General features: G+C 63.3%; 4 protein-coding genes across 4 annotated transcripts; 1 reads left to right on the top strand and 3 right to left on the bottom strand.

The window, feature by feature from the left end:
- Positions 1–2,373: 2,373 nt before the first annotated feature.
- On the bottom strand, positions 2,374–3,838 carry EMIHUDRAFT_214940 (hypothetical protein; the record flags this gene model as incomplete). Its single annotated transcript, XM_005763491.1, has 5 exons — positions 2,374–2,529; positions 2,648–2,911; positions 3,134–3,292; positions 3,411–3,492; positions 3,675–3,838. 5 exons carry the CDS (start codon positions 3,836–3,838, stop codon positions 2,374–2,376), a joined length of 825 nt encoding a protein of 274 aa, XP_005763548.1.
- A 4,251-nt stretch (positions 3,839–8,089) lies between these two features.
- EMIHUDRAFT_214938 (hypothetical protein) lies at positions 8,090–8,800 on the bottom strand (the record flags this gene model as incomplete). The annotated part of the gene is made up of 3 exons (XM_005763490.1): positions 8,090–8,260; positions 8,429–8,584; positions 8,732–8,800. 3 exons carry the CDS (start codon positions 8,798–8,800, stop codon positions 8,090–8,092), a joined length of 396 nt encoding a protein of 131 aa, XP_005763547.1.
- A 1,619-nt stretch (positions 8,801–10,419) lies between these two features.
- On the top strand, positions 10,420–11,558 carry EMIHUDRAFT_465112 (hypothetical protein). The gene is made up of 2 exons (XM_005763489.1): positions 10,420–11,074; positions 11,217–11,558. The coding sequence occupies exons 1-2, from the start codon at positions 10,426–10,428 to the stop codon at positions 11,267–11,269; spliced, it is 702 nt and encodes a 233-aa protein (XP_005763546.1). The 5' UTR covers positions 10,420–10,425; the 3' UTR covers positions 11,270–11,558.
- A 4,930-nt stretch (positions 11,559–16,488) lies between these two features.
- Positions 16,489–20,266, bottom strand: EMIHUDRAFT_437682 (hypothetical protein). Its single transcript, XM_005763488.1, has 17 exons — positions 19,779–20,266; positions 19,646–19,707; positions 19,522–19,575; positions 19,224–19,311; positions 19,109–19,155; positions 18,983–19,038; positions 18,859–18,906; positions 18,725–18,792; positions 18,544–18,650; positions 18,300–18,397; positions 18,158–18,227; positions 17,956–18,087; positions 17,885–17,927; positions 17,335–17,541; positions 17,167–17,255; positions 17,059–17,107; positions 16,489–16,852 (listed from the first exon to the last, which is right to left on the bottom strand). Exons 1-17 carry the CDS (start codon positions 20,200–20,202, stop codon positions 16,611–16,613), a joined length of 1,884 nt encoding a protein of 627 aa, XP_005763545.1. The 5' UTR covers positions 20,203–20,266; the 3' UTR covers positions 16,489–16,610.
- Between the last annotated feature and the right edge of the window lie 250 nt (positions 20,267–20,516).

The raw sequence follows: 20,516 nt of genomic DNA, 5'->3' as shown, positions 1-20,516 counted from the left end.
GGTAGAGGAGGAGGGGGAGGTGGTAGAGGAGGAGGGGGAGGTGGTAGAGGAGGAGGGGGGGGAGGGCCGGGGCTGGCTACCCGACAGGCTGTTAGCCGGCGGTGGCGGTGGCGGTGGGGGAGGGGGAGGGGGAGGTGGCGGGGGAGGCGGAGGAGGAGGAGGCGGAGGCGGAGGCGGAGGCGGAGGTGGGGGTGGGGGCGGAGGTGGGGGCGGGGGTCGTGCCGCCACCGACAGGCGCCGCTCGCTGCTGGAGGCCAAGGGGGCACTCGGCGTGAGCGAGGAGGCGCCGCGCCGCTAGATACGGGGAGATACGGGGAGATATGGGGCTGGGAGTGCAAGAACAAACACCCTCTTTCGCGACACATGCTACCTGCGCTGATAGTGGTCCTAGCCGATCAGCCTGTCCGATCGTCTCAACGGCATATGGGGAGTGAAGGGGGGAGTTAAGGGGGGGCAAGGGGGGGGTAGGGGGAGATCTGGGGAGATCTGGGAGGCGCCGAGCCACTCGACGGCGTCTTCACAGAGGACGCCGCCGCGCGAGTGTGAATAGGACGCCGCGCCGGCGGCGGGCGCGCTGCTACGCGCCTTGCGCGCAGTCGGGCTCGGAGGCAAGTCTGGCGGAGGCCTCGCAAGGGCAAGTGCACCCACGGCGGCGGCGGCGGAGGAGGGGGAGGGGGAGGAGGAGGAGGAGGAGGAGGAGGAGGAGGAGGAGGATTACGCGGCTGAGCTGCGCAGGGCGTTGGATGACGCCGCCGCCAGGGACGAGGAGGCGCGATCTCGGGCGATCTCGGGCGATCTCGGCCGATCTCGGGTGATCTCGGGCGATCTCGGGTCACCTCTGGGTAGGAGGCGCGACGTGCCGCTCTGCGTGCGGAGCAGGCCTGACTTGCATTGCCACAGGAGGACTTCGACCCGAGATTCCCCGAGATCACACCCCAGGTCACCCGAGGCCACCCGAGGCTCTAGGCCAACTCCGCGGCCTACTCCATGGCCGCGCTGCAGCTGGAGTGGGAGGCGGACGCGGGGGCGCAGGCGGGCGCGGGAGGTTGGGGGCCTCGCCCTCGCGTACTCGGATGACGGGCGCGGGAGATGGGGGGCGGTCGTGGCACAAAGCAGAGAGTGGGAGTGTACGTCGTGGCTCATAATACGTGGTCCGAGGTGGGGTATGCTGTGCAGTCGGACCACGGGGGGAGCTGCAGGGAGTCGCTCTGCGCTCGAGCGTCTCCACGAGTCGCTCCTTTGCCGCCGCGTCGACTGCGTCACGCGGAGTCCTCGGCTCACGCGTCTCGGCTCTCGCGCCGGAGAGAGCGGAGCGCCATGAATTGTACGTTAGTGTGGCTACGTGAGCACGTCCGGAGCGGCCGCTTCCTAGGATATTTTACAGAGAAGGGGTCGGGGTGGTGTGTGCTGTGGGGAGAGAGCTGTCCTGAGCGACCCAACACAGCGTGCGGTGGCGAGCGTGAAGCCTTAAGCGCGGTGCTCGGCCCGGGGCCCGGGGCGTGCCCTATTTTAAGTAGAGGGTCCGCAGCGTCCTAATATCTAAAATCCGAGGATTAAGGATTCAGGCATCGCTTCAGTGAGGCCAAAGTGAGTTTATGGATGTGTGAGAACGGTACGGGACACGAGGAGTCGCGCGGACCGACTCGTCGGTGACTCTGCTGCACGCGCCGTACATAGTCCAAAATCGACCCAGCGCCAGCCCGAGGCCTGCGGGGAGAAGGCGAGGCTAAGGCTGGTACACGGCATGCGGACGGGACAGACCCGAGGTATAGAGCACGGGAGGCGATGGAGGGCCAGCCTAGAGGCAGAGGCGTGGCAGGACGGGTGGGACGAGGAGGGAGGAGGAGCGTGTGCCGATGGGGCTGAAGGTTGTTGGCATCCTGGATGTTGCAGGACAATAGCTAACACTAGGCACGTCCTATGCGCCGAGTGCGAGGCGGTGAAGGGAGAGAGGAGGGAGCACTACCGGGAGATGAGGAAAGGCGCGGCGGACGTGCTCAAGGCGCTACGATGGACGCCACCGAAGTCAAGGAGGCGGACACTCGCCCACACCGCAGAGTGCGAAGCCCAGGCGCTCGCTGTACGCGCCATTGCTGGGGCGACGAAGAGGTGCGCAGGAAGAAGGGAGAGCGACGAGGAATGGGAGGCGATGGAGCAACTGCTAGCTGGACGACTACCCGAGCCGAGTGTGATGGACCAGGACCCGCCAGAAGACATCATGACACACACACACACACACACCGCTCACCCACGCGCACTGGGCCTTGCACTTTGAATGCCGTGGGGCTCCTGTCGTCAGACGTGGAGATGCCCCCCCCTTGCCCCACCACCTCGTGTGTGTGGAGAAGTTTACCTTACCTTACCTTACCATAGTCATAGAATTTTTCTCAGCGTGAGCGAGACGTGGAAGAGTGCCACCGTCGGGTAGGACGGGTCGGCCCGGAGTATCAGAGTAGCCGTCGTGGTCGCGGCGAGCAGCGCCGGCCACTCCGGCGCCGCGTCGGCATCATGGGAGCATGTCCACCGCCACTTCGCGGTCACAGCGCTGTTTTGTCGCCCAAAACGCCGCATGTGGGTTCAGCGTCGCGCTCGAATCCGATGCCGCCGCCCCGCCCGCCGCCTCACCGACGTCCCGTGCGTAGGCCACCGCTGCCTCCACAGCCGTGTCGAAAGTGCCGCAGCCAATCGCCTTTCCGCCCACGAAACGCTGCAAACGGAAGCGCCGCCCATCGTGGTGCTTGAACACGCCCTTGTATCCGGTGCTGTTGCTGGAGAGGTGCAAGCGCAGGCCCTCCGCCTCCGCCACCACTGCCGTGGGCTCGCCGACCGCCCGCGCATAGGCCACCGCCGCCTCCACCTCCGTGTCGAAGGTGCCCAAGTAGACCTCCCTCCCGCCCACACTGTGTTGCGCCTGGAAACGGCCACAGGAGTGCTTGTGAACGCCCCTGTAGCCGGTGCGGTTGTTGTTGGACAAGTGCAGCCTAAGCCCCTCTGCCTCCGCCACCAGAGGCTCTGCCACTGTTGACTCCGATGCTGCTGCCGCCCTGGGCACTCGCCCTCCACCATCATCGCGGCAACCTCCGCCGCCTCCGTCGATCTCGCTAGCACCGCCGACATCGCCAGCCTCGCGCACGGCGAATGCTGCCAATGACGGAGCGGCACCCTCCTCCGTGGCGTTGCACGTAGGTGGGGGCTGCGTGCCGCCAGGCACAGCCGCGGCTGCTGCTGGCGCCGGCGCGTCAGCTGCTGTGGGTGCGAGCCCGCTCAGATCGAGCTTGCACCTCTTGGTATCCTGTGAGCGGAGACGGAACGTCCGACGTCGAAGGGATGGGGGTGGCACGGGAACCGAGCTGGCATTCGCGAGTTTCCTCGAGCGGTGGGAGCTTCTTGGAACTACTCTCGGAAGTCACCTCATTCCAGACGAGGACGCATGTGGTGCGGGGACAGCCGGCCTTTATCTTAAGCGGTACCACGCAGCCGCCGCAGGAGCACCTGCGGACGGACACGCCGTGGACATGTCTATAGACATGTCGCCGGCAGGCTCCTGGCTGATGCGACGCAGATGCGACGAGGCGAGCGCGGGGTGAATCCGGAGGCACGGCATCGCGCTGGTCCCGATGGCGGGAGGGGCGCGCGACGATCGACAGAGGGACTATCTGGGAGTGTTCACTCACGGCATCCAGATGCGCAGCGTGTACGGTTCCGCCGCCGGCAAGAGGCCGCTTATCCGTAGCTTGCGCAGTGCGGGCGCGTTCACGGGGTCCTCCTTGTCGAGGGCACGCGAGAGGCGGCCCGCGCGAACGAGGCTCTCCCACGAGAGGAGCTCCGACGACGCCATTCCGCGCGGCAGCAGATCTGCGGCTGCAAGGCGCGGCGTACAATAAGCCGTTTCCCTTACAGAGCTACGTCGCCCACGCATTAGACGAAATGCGGCGCATCCGATCCAGAGTTGTTTGTTCGCAAAAAAAACGCGCCCCCACGATCGATTTACAGCAGTCTTCGCCCGTCGTTCCGCTCGGCCGCCCTCCGCCCCCTCGCCACCTCCGCCGCCCCGCCGTGGCGCCCGAGGCGGTGCCGCTGGATCCAGTGGGCGTGGTGGGCGGCGTGGCGGGGCCTGCCGCTGCTCACGTTGAGCGCCGTCGATTCCGCCTCGTTCGTGCACCCGCCAAATGCCATCTCGTGCCACGGCGGCGCGCCTGCTCATAAGCGCGGGTGTGAACGGCGGCTGCCTCACCTCCGTCTCGCGCCGCGCTGGGCGCGCGTCTGGATCATCGCGTCGCAGGCAAGCTTGGGCGATCTCGGACAACCTCGGGCAATCTCGGGCAATCTCGGCTCATCTCGCGTTTCGAGCGCATCGCGTCGCAAGCGATGTACTCGCAGCCCGGCTCGCCGCGCCGCGCGTCGGCCTTGCAGGCATGGCGAGGTGGATCAACCATCTCTTGCACGCGCTGGTGCGGGCAACACCGAGGCGCTCTCGCTCGCATCATGGGCAGATATGGGGAGATATGGGGAGATATGCAACACCGAGGCGCTCTCGCTCGCATCCCCACACCCTACGAGGAACCCCCGTGGCGGCTCCCATCTCTCCCCATCTCTCCCCATCTCTCCCCACGTCTTCCCATATGCGGCCACAACTCCCAAACGCAAGGACCGGTGCGCGCTAGCGATCGGCGCCTTGCAGTACATGATCGGCACGCACCACTGCCGGCATCCATTCTCGAGCGGGTCGAACTGCGGGACGCACCTTGAAGAATAGAATCACAATCACAGTCACAGCAAGGGGAGAGTGGTGGAGCCAGCCGGACAAGCTGCGGCACGCACCTGATAATCACCACCATCACAAGTGAGAAGAAAGTGATGGGCCGCAGCCAGCGAGCCCGACTCCCGCACCGCTGGTCCGCCTCGTCTAGCCACCAGAGCAGGTCGCGCATCAGCCGCCTATTGATTATTAAACATTCATTATTGTTTGATAACCGACAATGAACCAGAGCAGGTCGCGCATCCGCCGCCCCTTCTTGTTGCCCTTGTTCCAGTTGCAGTGCACTGCATACGCGGCCTCCTTGGAGTATGCGGCGGGCGCCATGCTCCACCTAATTGATTGGTAAGGAAGCACTCCTCCATGCCAACATCAACAAACGGCGGGCGCCATCCTCCACATAGCTCTAGCTGCTTGAGAGTGCGCTCGAAGCAGCTTCCTCTCTCGCGCATGCGGCTGGCGCCGAGCTCCCGACCACTGGCGAGTTCATTGTAGTCTCGGCTCATCTCGGCGAATCAATCCGTGCACCACATCTTGCCGTTTGGGACCTAGAGAGCAGACCCGTGCGTCGAGAAAAAAGAAACCGAGCCGCGCGTGGCACCTCTTGCCGCTTGGGCTCCCACGAGTCGTTGAGCTTGTAGTAGAGAAGCTTGGTGCCGTTGACGGGCGGCGTGCGGTGCAGCGCACGCGCCAGCGAGTGCTGCTCCTGTTTATGCACGCAGCGATGCTGAGAAGTGAGTGCAAGCGAGTTGGGTTCATGTGCGAGCCACGGCGAGGTGCTGCTCTCCTCGAACGATCGATCCCCCCACCTGCTGACCAGGTCCTCGAGCCTACGCAGCAGAGCTCACGTGTACCATACCTCCACAGTATCGAACTCACCTGCTGACCAGGTCCTCGAGCCTACGCAGCAGCACGAGATCACGTGTACCATACCTCCACAGTATCGAACCCACCTGCTGACCAGGTCCTCGAGCCTACGCAGCAGAGCTCACGTGTACCATACCTCCACAGTATCGAACCCACCTGCTGACCAGGTCCTCGAGCCTACGCAGCACCACGAGCTCACGTGTACCATACCTCCACAGTATCGAACCCACCTGCTGACCAGGTCCTCGAGCCTACGCAGCAGAGCTCACGTGTACCATACCTCCACAGTATCGAACCCACCTGCAAACCAGGTCCTCGAGCCTACGCAGCAGAGATCTCGTGTACCATACCTCCACAGTATCGAACCCACCTGCTGACCAGGTCCTCGAGCCTACGCAGCAGAGATCACGTGTACCATACCTCCACAGTATCGAACCCACCTGCTGACCAGGTCCTCGAGCCTACGCGGCAGCACGAGCTCACGTGTACCATACCTCCACAGTATCGAACCCACCTGCTGACCAGGTCCTCGAGCCTACGCAGCAGAGCTCACGTGTACCATACCTCCACAGTATCGAACCCACCTGCTGACCAGGTCCTCGAGCCTACGCAGCAGCACGAGCTCACGTGTACCATACCTCCACAGTATCGAACCCACCTGCTGACCACGTCCTCGAGCCTACGCAGCAGCACGAGATCACGTGTACCATACCTCCACAGTATCGAACCCACCTGCTGACCAGGTCCTCGAGCCTACGCAGCAGCACGAGATCACGTGTACCATACCTCCACAGTATCGAACCCACCTGCTGACCAGGTCCTCGAGCCTACGCAGCAGCACGAGATCACGTGTACCATACCTCCACAGTATCGAACCCACCTGCTGACCAGGTCCTCGAGCCTACGCAGCAGAGCTCACGTGTACCATACCTCCACAGTATCGAACCCACCTGCTGACCAGGTCCTCGAGCCTACGCAGCAGAGCTCACGTGTACCATACCTCCACAGTATCGAACCCACCTGCTGACCAGGTCCTCGAGCCTACGCAGCAGAGATCACGTGTACCATACCTCCACAGTATCGAACCCACCTGCTGACCAGGTCCTCGAGCCTACGCAGCAGAGCTCACGTGTACCATACCTCCACAGTATCGAACCCACCTGCTGACCAGGTCCTCGAGCCTACGCAGCAGAGATCACGTGTACCATACCTCCACAGTATCGAACCCACCTGCTGACCAGGTCCTCGAGCCTACGCAGCAGAGCTCACGTGTACCATACCTCCACAGTATCGAACCCACCTGCAAACCAAGTCCTCGAGCCTACGCAGCAGCAGCTCCTCTGAGTCAGCGAGTCGGTGAGTTGACCCCTCCTCTCTTGCTGGCCGGGCCGCAGCGCCTATCGGCTCATCACTACTTGCTCATTCACCACTCAAAGAGCCAGCCTCCCCCCCGCTGGTCTGGCCGTCGTCACACCAGAACTCCATAAACGCGTCCGCCGCCCTCGTCGGCCGGGCGAAGTAGAAGCCGGCGTTGTACCTGTGGGGCGTGTCGTGGACGTGTCGTGGACATGTCCCGCCCGTCACCGGCAAGGTAGATGCCGTGCGTCGCACCTTAATCAGCAGCTGACCGCTAGTAAGTAACTATCAACCGGCGGGCGAAGTAGCAGCCGTACCCGTGGCCGCCTTCGGACTGGACGAGCTATGGGGAGATATGGGGAGATACGGGGAGATACGTACAGCGCACCCGTGGCCGCCTTCGGACTGGACGAGCACCTATTCACAGCTTCAGGTGTGAAGAGATGCTGTTCACAGGTACCCGTGGCCGCCTTCGGAATGGACGAGCACGTCGGCGGCGGCGAGGTGCGGGTGCGCGGCGAAGAGGGGGAAGGGGTCGCGCAGCCAGACGACGTCGAGGTCGCACTGCAGCACCTGTTGCACGGCTGCGGTGTGTGTGTGATCCGCGCCTCTTCACGGCTAAGCGAGCTCGCATCTGGAGGAGCGCCTGCGTGGCGGAAACCACGAGCGCTTGGTCAAGGCTGGTCGCAGTGTCAGTGAGGCTGGTGCCGCGAGCCGCAGCACCGAGTAGCCCCGCGAGAGGAGGTGTCTCATCCACATATCTCCCCATATCTCCCCACATCTCCCCATATCTCACCGAGTAGCCCCGCGAGAGGAGGTGTCTCATCCACATATCTCCCCATATCTCCCCACATCTCCCCATATCTCCCCACCGAGTAGCCCCGCGAGAGGAGGTGCCTCATCCCCATATCTCCCCATATCTCCCCATATCTCCCCACCGAGTAGCCCCGCGAGAGGAGGTGCCTCATCCACATCGGCCGCTGCATCACCATCCGGTTGAACTCGACCGTGCGGTAGCTCGCCACGCCTGGTGAATCAATTCTGACTCATCTAATCACCATCCGGATGATCTTGGCCGTGCGGTAGCTGGCCGCGCCTAGTGGTTCAATTCTAAGTATGGCTAATCACCAGCCGGATGATCTTGGCCGTGCGGTAGCTGGCTGCGCCTTGCGTCGTGAGCGGCCGGTGCGCATACGGGAAGACGCACGCGGAAGAGGTGTACGCGAGGCCGAACCCGCCGCGTATTGGCGCGCAGGTGGAGTTGTCGAGGGCGATCACCACCTGTGGAATAGGGACTGTAATATAATACAGCATGTACAACACGCGTGGAGCTGTCGAGGGCGATCACCTGTGGAATATGCACCAAGAGAGAGCTGGCAAGGCACCAGCACCAAGATGAAAGCTGGCAAGGCGCGAGAGAAGATTGCGTGTGGCAGTGCGAGGCCACACCCAGTTGGAGACGCGCACGCGGTCCATCGAGCAGAGCAGGTTCTTGAGGAAGGGGACGAAGCCCAAGTTCGAGAAGAGAGGTACGACAACGCCGTCCCGCGCTCGAGCCGCGACGAGCGGGTCGACGAGCGACGTCATCGTCTCGTCGAGAGTCACCTGCAGCGCGGCGGCCTCTGATCAGCTGGCCGCTGCGAGCGGCGCGCCCAGGATGGGAGGCGGTGGGCACTGCTGGCGCTGCAGAGCCACGGCAGGATGGCGGTGGCTGTAGACGGTGCTGGCGGGAGAGTGGCGGCGCGTCGTCACCATTGCTAGCGTCGCCGAGCGGTTCTTTAGCGCGTTGGTGGCAGCGAGGAGTAGTAAAAGTGGCGCCATCCGTGCGTCCGGCCAGCGGCGGGCGGTAGTGAGCGCAACACGTGCCGAGCGCGCGACCCAAGCGGCACACGCACGCTCTCGAGGTCTCGGCTGAAAAAGAAAAAAAGAAAAACTTGAAAGAAAATCTAGATATATTACTGAAGTCAAGCACTCGGCAACCGCCATAAAAAGAATTTTCACGGCAAGAATTTTCCAAAGGCGGTCGCACGACACGTGACGTATTAATTACAAAAAGAACCACAAGCTCCCTCGCACACGGGACTGGCGCGCACTGGCACTAACACAGGTACACCACGGGAGCCGCCTAAGCGACTCCCGCGAGGGCGGCGAGGCACTTAGCTCCGTGCACCCGCCCGCCCCCGCCACAGCGCACAGGCAAGCTCGAAAAAAGACAGGAGGGTGCGTTATGCTGACGCACAATAAAGGCCAGTGGAAGTCGAGTGTTGCACTCTCAACTTCTTAGTTTCCATTTAAGGTGCCCCCCTCGTGTTTCAATATCCCCCGCCTACTGCTCGGTCGCTCACCTATGGCTGTTGATTTGCACTCGTCAATCCTATTCCCACATCGACGGTCAAGTGCAGGCACCGACAAAGGTCCGCACTAGAGGTCCTTAGGCCGAGACTCGGACAGAGGTCCTCATGGAGGTCCTCAGCACGAGAGAGGCACTCACCTCTCTCTTGAAAGTGGCAAGAGGAGCAAAAAATTGTCGGCTCGCTGAGGCCGCGCTCCTGCAGACTGATCTTTATGGTGGTTTAAAGTTTGCGGCGAGAAGCCGCCGCCGAACGTCTCGTGGAGCAGCAGGTTGAAGTTGTTGCGCTTGACAAAGATCGCGTCGTGGTGCCCCTGTTCACGCGCGCGCGAGACGTGCAGACAGGGTTGCCAGGGCGCGCCATTCGCTCTCACCTGGCAACCCGGGGCCTGGTTTGCGAAAACTCTAAAACTCTCTCTCTCTCTCTATCAATCCGCCAGGGGAAAGGGAGAGTGCACTGCCACACCCACTGTCTGCGCTGGCTCATTCATGTGTAAGTTGTTTGGTATTGCTAAAAATCTCTCTCTGTAAGTTGTTAAATCAATTACCATTCCCAGGTTCGTGGTATGCGTGAATTTCCCCTAATTCTTTTTTCTGTACCTGTGTTAGTGCCAGTGCGCGCCAGTCCCGTGCCCAGTGTTGTGCGAGGGAGTTTTGTTGTAAAATTCTTTTCCCAGTGTAAAGAAAGAAAGAAAACAGACAACCCAAGGGAGGGATGGGAGGACGGCACGCCGCCACCACACAGGGATTTTAAGGAGAGGTGTGTGGTGCGCTATCCGTCGCCCACCCTAGGGAGTCTGCCTCTTCCTATCTCTCTTCGCAGTCTCTCGCCGATTCTCGCTGCAACCTTCATGCCACCTCGCGGCTGTCCCACTCTCGTCGTTCTCTCCCTTGTCACTTCCTCCTCTGTCGCGTCGTTCTCTTCTGCCTCATCCTGCGACGCCGCCGCCTGCCTGTCCCTTGTTCTCGCGTCTTTTCCCAGTGTTGTGCGAGAGAGTTTGGTTGTAAAATTCTTTTCCCACCCGCACCCCATAAATGGTCAAATGCGGCTGTACCTTACCTCTCGCTGCCGCGTCCTCTGACGGCCCACCCGACCATGCTCCGCCTTTCCGCCTGCATTATCGCCATCGCCGCGTGCGAGCTCGCCGCCGCCCGCGGCCTCGAGGAGTACGAGCCCTGCCTCGACAAGGCGGAGGGCGATTCTTGCACCCTCTGCTCGCCGTCGGACGACGACTGCATCGAGACGATGGTGGTCAAGGTGTGCGTGGAGGGCGAGTGCACCGGCGTGTCGACGCCGACTGACGACGAGGAGGAGGAGGAGGCTGCGGGCACTTGCGAGTGCGGCTGGACGAGCACCTATCCCTGCCCCGGCACGCCGAGGCGCTGGTGGCAGAGGTTCGCCGCTGACGACGGCTCCGCCTGCTTCAACTACTGCTGCCCCAAGCCCCCTCCGTCCGCGCCACCCGCACCTCCCGCGCCTCCGCCCACGCCGCCCTTCGTCTGCGAGACGGGCTGCGCGTGGACCGACCTCCACCCCTGCCCCGGCACGCCCAAGAAGTTCTGGCAGACCTATGCGACCGATGACGGCACAGACTGCTTCAACGCGTGCTGCCCCAAGTCGCCGCCATCGCCGCCTGCGCCTCCGCCGCCGCCAGCGCCTGCGCCGCCCCCTTCGATCGCCGTCTCCTTGCTGGCCCTTATCCAGGCCGTCTTCCGCGACCTTCCCGGCCTGCTCGAAGCGCTCGGTGAGAGCAAACGCCCTCCCACCTACTACCCACCGCAGCGCCCACCCCAACACCATCCTCCGCCGCCCACGACTCTCCGCCTTCAACCGACGGTCGAACTATCACAGCACCGCCACCCGACCTGCCGGCCTCTGCCTCTCAGGTGTGGGCAGCGCCGCCGAAGCGGTTGCCCTCGTCACGCAGAGCTGCTCCTGAGCGCCGCGCGGGGTGCTCTCTGTCGATAGGTGTATTACCTCTCTCCACTCCGAGTGTACGTACAGGCCCGCCACGGGCAGGCTTACGTGAGGTCCCGCCGCCGCGAGCCGGTGTAGAGTCGTGTAAGGTGTCGTCCTGCAGAGCGGTGTGCAGTCGAGTCCTGGGCAGCGGCATGGGGGCGACCGTGGGGTCGGAGCGCGCAGGCTGAAGGGCGCACACAAGCGAGCGCACAGCTGCTCCGCCGCAGACGCGAGAGAATATTGGAAGTAATGACACAACCTTAAAAACGAACCATCCCCTTCTCTTCACACACTCTACGGCCCTTGGCCCTGCACCCACGCTTCGATCTTCTTGGGCAGCAGCTGGTTCGACAGGTCCTCTCCGTGGCCGAGGCAGCCGGGGCCGCCCTGGCCCCAGGTAAGGACAGCGCCGTCAGCGGTGAGGGCGATACTATGGTCGTCTCCCGCTGACATAGCGACGACGCGCTGGCCAGTGAAGGCCTCGACCTTCTTCGGCAGCAGCTGGTTCTGCTCGTCGCCGTGGCCCAGCCGGCCGTCCTCACCATCGCCCCAGCTCCAAGCGGCGCCGTCAGCGGTGAGCGCGATGCTGTGGTTGTCTCCTGCCGACACCCCGACGACGCGCCGACCCGCAAAGGCCTCGACCTTCTTGGGCAGCAGCTGGTTCTGCTCGTCGCCGTGGCCCAGCTGGCCAGAGCTGCCGCTGCCCCAGCTCCAAAGGGCGCCGTCGGCGGTGATGGCGCAACTATGCGCCCCTCCAGCCGCGACGGCGACGACGCACTGGCCAGCCACGGCCTCGACCTTCTTCGGCAGCAGCTGGGTCTGCTCGTCCCCGTGGCCCAGCTTGCCAAAAACTCCAAAGCCCCAGCTCCAGACAGCGCCACCGGCGGTGAGAGCGAGGCTGTGCCCGCCTCCGGCCGAGAGAGCGACGACGCGCTGGCCAGCCAAGGCCTCGATCTTCTTCGGCAGCAGCTGGTCCTGCCGGTCGTCGCCGTGGCCCAACCTGCTAAACAATCCACTGCCCCAGCTCCAGAGGGCGCCACCGGCGGTGAGAGCGAGGCTGTGCCCGCCTCCAGCCGAGACAGCGACGATGCGTTGGCCAGCAAAGGCCTCGACCTTCTTGGGCAGCAGCTGGTTCTGCTCGTCGCCGTGGCCCAGCCGGCCAAAAGCTCCCACGCCCCAGCTCCAGACGGCGCCGTCGGAGGTGAGGGCAAGACTGTGAGCCGCTCCCGCCGAGACAGCGACGACGTGCTGACCAGCAAAGGCCTGGACCTGCTTCGGCAGCAGCTGGTCCTCCTCGTCGCCGTGGCCCAGCCTGCCGCGGCCCCCATAGCCCCAGCTCCACACGGCTCCGTCAGCGGTGATGGCGAGGCTGTGCCAATTCGCAGTTGAGCCGTATGACGAGAGCCGCCCGTCGCCGCCGATGAAGAGGCTGTGCCACTGGCCTGCCGCCGCCCACGCCAGCGGGTTGTGCTTGCACAGCAGCGCCGAAAAGCACAGCCACCGCAAGGCGCAGCTCTCGTCCTCTGGCTGCGCCGGCAGCTCGAAGCCGCGCTCTTGCGCCCATAAGCGGATGCCCTCCAGCGCAAGCGAGGCGTGGAAGAGCAGCGAGACGGCCGCGACGCGAGCGATGTCGGCGGGGTCGCAGCGAGAGAGGACGCGCACGAGGAGGTCCGTGGGGAGGTCGAGGAGGGGGCAGTGCGCGGCGGCGGCGGCGGCGAGGGCGAGGCGGCGCGAGCGGCGCTGTGGGGTGGACATCGCGAGAAAAAGAAATTTAAATTCTCCCTCGCACAACACTGGGAGAGAGAGAGAGAGAGAGAGAGAGAGAGAGAGATTCTTTTTTTTCGCCGAAACAGTGATGGCAGGTGTCTCTCTCGGAGCGCCTCCTTTGAGCCCGGCCGATGAAGGGTCCGATGGCACAAACGGGGTGTACGAGGCGATCGAGGATGAGCCAATTACCGGGGACAACACGAACAATGGGGTGGAGACAGGTCGTGGGGACCAGGCAACAAAATCAGCGCCTAAATACCAGTGGAGTTCAGCGAGGACTGCAGGAGAGGTGGAGTCAAAGGGGCGAGGAGGGTTGGCAAAGGAGATTCATCAATGGTTTATGGATGGAGAGATGGACATACAAAAAGGCTTTGAGCAGTGCAGCGGGCAGCGGGCAGCGGGCAGCGGGCAGCGGGCTGCGGGCTGCGGGCTGCGGGCTGCGGGCTGCGGGCTGCGGGCTGAGGGCAGTGAGGGGCGTGGGGCGTGGCGTGAGCGCGCGTGGAGGGATGAATTGACAGATGCAACAAACGGGGTTCGAACGAGGAGCCAGCTGGTGGTGGAGCGGTCAACCAACCCACTATGCCAGCCAGAGGCCTCTGCTGTTGGACGTAGACTTTCGGGCGTATATATCAGTAATAATCCGAGTGGAAGCTCAAGATGGGAGTGGAGAGGAGCGTCGCCCCCACCCTCACCCCCAGATGGTGGAGACGAGGCGGAGATGGTTGATGGGAAGGCAGGTCCTTCTCAATACAATGGTAGTGGCACCGGTGCGTCAGTGGTGGTGGATGGAGTCTACGACTGGGGTTGCATAAGCAGGTGGGCACGGTGGAGAGGGGACGGTCACCTTATGGAAAGGTGGAGTGCACAGATGAGTGAGGAGGATAGGAGGAAGGCTAGAGGGATCAGGTTCGAACAGGAATATGGGCAGTTCAAGGACAGTCCAGCGAAGTTCATGGGGGAGACTGGGACGTTACAGGGACGGTACAGACAAACGATATGGGGCAGGAATGTGGTAAAAACGGATGAACTGGTTGCTATTGCCAGATATGTCAGACGGAGGAAGGCGGAGGGCATGGAGTGCGCTGCGGCGACAAAGAGGCTTGAACTGTGACCAGTGTGTGCTGTCTACGCCTGATCCAGGCGTGAAATCTGCCGATGCGTGATCTGTGTGTGGGCCGCTCTGTGAGGGGTCCAGGCATTGTCCGACGGGTAGGGGGTCTGTGCCCGGGCGGTGTCCGGTGCGGAGTCTCTCTCTGATCCCGCCTGTGGTGTTGGGTGCGAGGTCGTGGAAGCTTCGATCCCAAGGGGGGGAGCTGATCCCACTCGGTAACCAACTCTCAGGGGCAGTAGGTGGGCGGGCTTCAAGCGCGCTCATCTCGAACGACAAGGCGTCGCTACGCGCGGTCTTCCGCGGGGGGAGCTTCGTCGACGGGTGCGGGAGCGCAGCGCAGACAGTGCTGCGGCGATGCCTCCGGCTGTTTGCGGCGGGCGGCTTGCTGCTCGCGGCGATGGCGAAAAACTCGTCTCGTGGCACACCAAGGGCTTATGCTCTGTCGAGACGTGAGGCGTATGCGCCCAGGAGGGGAGGGCGCATGCGTAACGACGCTGCTAGAGATGCCTTTCGGGGCCCAGAGATAAAACTTCTGATGCCATGCGTGACCTAGTAGTGTCCCCAGCTATGGGCGTGTCCACGTTGGAGCCAGGTGTGGTGTGGACGCGAGAATAGCTCCGCCGTTCATGGAGGCAACCGATGCGAGTCGACTGGTGTGTGTCGTCGTGGTTTCGTATCAAGAATTCTCTCTCTCACAACACTGGGCACGGGACTGGCGCGCACTGGCACTTGTTATTGAGAATTTTACAACAAAACTCCCTCGCACAACACTGGGCACGGGACTGGCGCGCACTGGCACTAACACAGGTACACCACGGGAGCCGCCTAAGCGACTCCTGCGAGGGTGGCGAGGCCCTTAGCTCCGTGCACCCGCCCACCCCCGCCACAGGCAAGCTCATTCACGACCTGCAAACAAAGAGACCTGCTCTGCGATGGCCGTGTGAAGTGAAGAACGACTGAGATGCGCTGCTTCTGCAGCCCCAGCCAGCTCTTGGTGGTCCAAGTCACCTCATCGAGGTACTGGGCCCGCGTCAGCTTATTCTGTAGCTAGAAAAAGAATGTGTGTGTCTCGCGCCTTGCGGGGGGGGGAGCGGAAAGGAGGAACCTCTTCCCAAGAGCACCACTCTTGGAGCGCCGCCACTACCACCCAGAGCGCTGCAAGCAGCGCCGGGCAATGACGGCTTACCGCCCACCCAGCCCCCCCTCGGCACACCCCGGCAGCCAATGTGTGACGGCTCGAACCCGCTAAGCCATCCCGCAAGCGGGATAGCCCGCCAGAATTTTACAAACAAACTCCCTCGCACAACACTGGGCACGGGACTGGCGCGCACTGGCACTAACACAGGTACACCACGGGAGCCGCCTAAGCGACTCCTGCGAGGGTGGCGAGGCCCTTAGCTCCGTGCACCCGCCCACCCCCGCCACAGGCAAGCTCATTCACGACCTGCTCTGCGATGGCCGTGTGAAGAACGACTGAGATGCGCTGCTTCTGCAGCCCCAGCCAGCTCTTGGTGGTCCAAGTCACCTCATCGAGGTACTCGGCCCGCGTAAGCTTATTATTGTAGCTAGAAAAAGAATTTTACAAACAAACTCCCTCGCACAACACTGGGCACGGGACTGGCGCGCACTGGCACTAACACAGGTACACCACTTGGTTGTCGCCGCGTTCGACCGCGTCGCTCGCGGAGCCGCCCGCTCCCCCTACGACGGCGGCCCACGCCTCGAGTCCAACGAGCCCTCGCTCTACGAGGGGAGCGACGAGGAGTTCTAGGAACGGCCGCCGAGCCCTTCCCGCAGCGCAACCCTGGTAGCGCAGCGGGCAGGGCGGCTCGCGCAGCGCGCGCAATCGCGCAAGCGGCGCGCGCGAGCGAGCGAGCGAGCACACACACATACACACACACAAACACACAAACACACAAACACACACACACACACACACACACACACACACACACACACACACACACACACACACACACACACACACACACACACACACACACACACACACACACACACACACACACACACACGCACGCACACACACACACACACACACACACACACACACACACACACACACACACACACACACACAACACACACACACTTCACACTCACACACACACACACACACACACACGCACGCACGCATGCACGCACGCACACACACGTCCCAACTCCCCATTAATTAGAAATCTCGAGGAGCCGTGCAGTGCCTAGAGTAGAGCCGTAGATAAGTCTGTGTGCTGTGTGGTGCACGCCCTCCGAGCAGGGCGGGGTCTGCCCGTCGGGTTGCTGCCCTAATCCCACCAGGGGTTGTCTGCTCTATTTATTTATTCGACAGCGAGGCGACCCTAGCCAGTCCACACCGACCCCGACCCCCCAGAACAACAGGCATAGGTCGCGAGGGCCTGCGGGGCGCCTGCCCCGACCTCTCCCCTCACTGCACCCGCTCCCCCTCCGCCCCGTCGGGCAGCTCGACGTGCGCCGCCGGGTCGTCGGCGACCGAGGCGGGCAGCACCCAGGGGCGGGTCTCGTTGAGCGTGGCATACCACGGCAGCACCGGCACGCCGCCGGCGGAGAAGAAGACCGTCCTCGGCCACGAGCCGCGGCCGTAGGACGAGGCGACGACCTGGAGGCCGGGCGGGACGGACGCGCGGAGGAGGATCGTCTGCCCGCCGTCTGTCGGGTAAGGTAAGGTAAGGTGAGGTAAGGTAAGGTAAGGTAAGGTAAGGTACTCTTCTCCACTCGCCGAGCTATCTCGCGTCTCCACGTCTAGACGACAGGAGCCCCGCGGCATTAAAAGTGCACGGCCCGGTGCGCGTGGGTGAGGTGTGTGTGTGGTGTGGTGTGGGTGGGTGGGTGGGTGGGTGGGGGGGCTGTCAGGCCTGCCAAGTCGGCGGTGGCGTTGAAGACAACCGCGGACCCGTTGGGCGCCTGCACGAGATCACTCGAGATTGGCCGAGATCGGAACGAGGTCATTGGCCGCCTCGCGCCTCTGCGTAGAGCCGCGGCCAGCCGCAGTCTTGCGGGTTGTGGAACGGAGGCATGCTCGCGACGGGGCACGCGTTGCGCGGCACGCTGCCTAGAAGAAGAAGAAGAAGAAGAAACGCTATCTCGGTCAAGAAGGAGCGGGGACAGAGGCGCGTTGCGCGGCACGCTGCCTGGATGGCCGAGGGTGGAGGACGCGGTGGCCCAAGGCGGCACCTCGGTCGTTGCCGGCAACGAGAGACGGACGGCCACCGTCGCAACGCCGCCGCCTCGCCCCGCCGCTCCGCCGCCGCCCGCCGCAGCGCCGCCGCCCGCCTCGCCCTCCGCCGTGCCGCCGCACCAGCCGGTGGGCGGCGGCGCGGCGGGGACATAGCACACGCCTTTGTGGGTCGGCCGTGGGCAGCTTGATAACTGTTAGCTGCTACGTATCTCGGCTACACATCTCTGTATCTCGGCTATATCTCGGTTTACAGAGGGGCTGATGGGCGACGCGTGTGTGCGGCTCAACAACGGTCGAACGAAGGCTGAGTGTCGGCGGGAGAGGGGGCGTGGCGCACGCCCGATATCTGTGTCTCTCGGCGAACTCGCGGCTACATCTCGGCTATCTCTCGGGGCCGTAGCACACACCCGGGTCTGGGGGTATAAACGTATCTCGGCTATATCTCGCGCTTGGGTCTGTGGGTATAAAGGTATCTCGGCTATCTCGGGGAGCGTAGCACACACCCGGGTCTGCGGGTGTGCCGCACTCGCAGCCGCACGGGCACGCCTACTCTTGTGGGCTGACTCTCCGTCACCTCTCCATCACCTCTCCATCGCAACGAACCACTCGCCACAAGGCCGGCACGCGCCTCGACGTCGCAGCGCTTGCCGCTGCATGCGTCGTCTCCGCCCCCGGACTCGCCCCAAGACGAGCCCCCACCAAGCGCCTATCATCGGTGATTAAATAGGTTCACAACTAATGAAGCCTCCGCCCACAAGCGACCCCTCCTCCGGCGCCGCCGCCGCCGGCAGTAGAGTCGGCAGCAGAGGCCGCCGGAGCAGGCGCTGCCCGGAGTAGAGGGGCGGCCTGTTCACAGCTGCGAGTGTGAAGAGACGCCGCTCGCGGTGCTGCGACGCTAGGCCGGCAGGGAGCGGAGGCCGGTGCTGCGCCTCAAACTGGCGGCGGCCATAGCGCATGTCGAGGGCGGCGGCCGCGAGCCGGCGCGCGGGCGTCTGCTTGTCTGGCGGGTGGATGCCTGTTCACACCGCGCAACCGTGAAGAGACGTCGTTCGCAGCGCTACCTCAGTCAAGCGGGCGGGCGGGCGAGGGGGTGCCGTTCCAGTCGCCTATTAGTTAGAGTTCACTGTGAATTGCAAAGAATCTTGAAAGGCGGGTGGGTGCTGGTCCGGCCGCCCGTGTCGATCGCAGTCGAGACGCCGACGTTCGGCAGCGAGAGAGCGGCCAGCTGCGCTTGGCGCAGGTCCGCAGACGGGTCCGGGCGAGACGCGCCTGAGCAACTAATGTGGGCCATAATTAAAAAGTAACGAATTGTTAGTCGGCAGGCCGGGCTGCGTGCGGCGCGCCTCCGTAGCGGTATCCCGCGATCTGCACGAACCCGAACCAGAGGGCGGGCGAGTGGAAGGCGGCGCGCCTGATGAAGTGATCTAAGTGGCATGATGAACGGTTGACCGCAGCCGGCGGGTGGAAGGCGGCGCGCCAGGCGCTGATCATCGCCGGGAAGGCGCACGAGTAGTAGCGGCCTTGCCTACGAATGAATCACTCCGCAAGTAGTCTGTCCAGGACCAGCCCCGATACTGGCGCACGGGCAGCAGCGTCCGCACCCGTTGTTAGACTCGCCTTGGTACCAGATCGCGCCGGAGAGGGCCATGGGGCCAACCTAGACAGAGCCCGAGCCAGGTAGACACATGTTGATTTGCGATCCCGAGGCGAGGGGCCATGCGGCCAACCGCAAACGGCGCGATCATCGCGTTGTAACGGTCGCCGCTCCAGCTGCCTATGTTTAAGGCTGGGCGGCAATGAGCAACTGCTTGAGTCGTCATCGCGTGGTACCGCTCCAGCTGCCTTGGTGGCACGCCTCGTTTGCCGCCTCCGGCATCCAGACCTGGATCTGCGTCCCTCCCCAGCTGGAGGAGATGAGCCCGACCGGCACCTGCGGGGAGATATGGGGAGATAGCTTGAGATATGGAGAGATGAGCCCGACCGGCGCCTGCGGGGAGAGGACTGCTGTAGCGGACGAGCCGAAGCCAGCCGAACATCGTCCGAGAGCGTCCGAGATCGCCCGAGATCGCCCGAGATCGTCCGAGACCACTCGAGACTGCCCGAGACCGCTTCTCTTGCACGAGATGTGCCGATCTCGCACCTTGAGCTCGTTGCTCAGCTCCTTACCAAACAGCCAGCAGACGGCCGAGAACTCCTGAATCATGGAAAGTTAATTAATTACCACTTGAGAACTAGTGATAAGCCAACGGACGGCCGGGAAGCTCCTTCCAGGCGAGGCCGCCGACCAGCGCGGAGGAGGCGGCCGTCCAGTTGTGGTAGAGGGAGCCTATTAAGCATTAATCGCATGCCGAATTATTAGCTTGAATGAACAGGCTGTCGGTCCGCGGTTAAGAGAACCGAGCGCGCGGAGCGGGGTCTTGCTAGTCGTGCCTTTGCCGACCGTGAAGAGGCGCACGCTTCGGTACGCCGGCGAGTCGGCGGCGGCGATCTCCGCGCTCGCGTTGTTCATGCCCGCCATCGAGCGAGGCGTGTACTCCATGTTGGACTGGCCGCTGCATAGGTAGACCTCGCCGAAGAGGACGTCGCGCAGCGCCGCACCGCCCTCGGAGCTGCGGAAGAGGAGCGTCTGCCCGCGGTCGGACGCCTCGGTCGGCGGAAGCGGCTGCCGCCAGACGCCGCTGTGGTCCGTCAGCGCGGAGAGGCTGTGGGCGCCGAAGGTCGTCTCCACGCGGATCCCGGGCGACGCAAAGCCCCAAACGATGGGGACCGCGGGCGCGCGCTGCAGCACCATCCCGTCCGAGAAGACGTTGGAGAGGTTCATGCTGACGCGGACTTCGGTTTGTGCTGGACTGGCGCCCCCGCCCCGGGCCGCCGGCGTCAAGCCGATCGTTACAGAAAGAAGAAAACTTACGCGCCTTCCTACCTACTTTTCTTTCTTTCTTTCTTTACCTAACATTCTCCCCTAACACAGGATGCGGCCCTACGGTATATCTTATATCTGTCAAAAAGAAGAAAACGCAGATTGGTGTTTGTGTGACGAGAAGTCCAAGAAGAATGAGAGCTCGGCTGCGCGCCCGTGCACTCTGTCAGCATTTTGTTTTTGAATTTATGCTGTTGTTGTGATGTTAACACGAC

The sequence above is a fragment of the Emiliania huxleyi genome (assembly GCF_000372725.1).
Source record: "Emiliania huxleyi CCMP1516 unplaced genomic scaffold EMIHUscaffold_63, whole genome shotgun sequence".
In the NCBI taxonomy this organism is placed as follows: Eukaryota; Haptophyta; order Isochrysidales; family Noelaerhabdaceae; genus Emiliania; species Emiliania huxleyi.
Note: the sequence above shows the minus strand (reverse complement) of the source record. Positions and strands in the feature narration are given on the sequence as shown.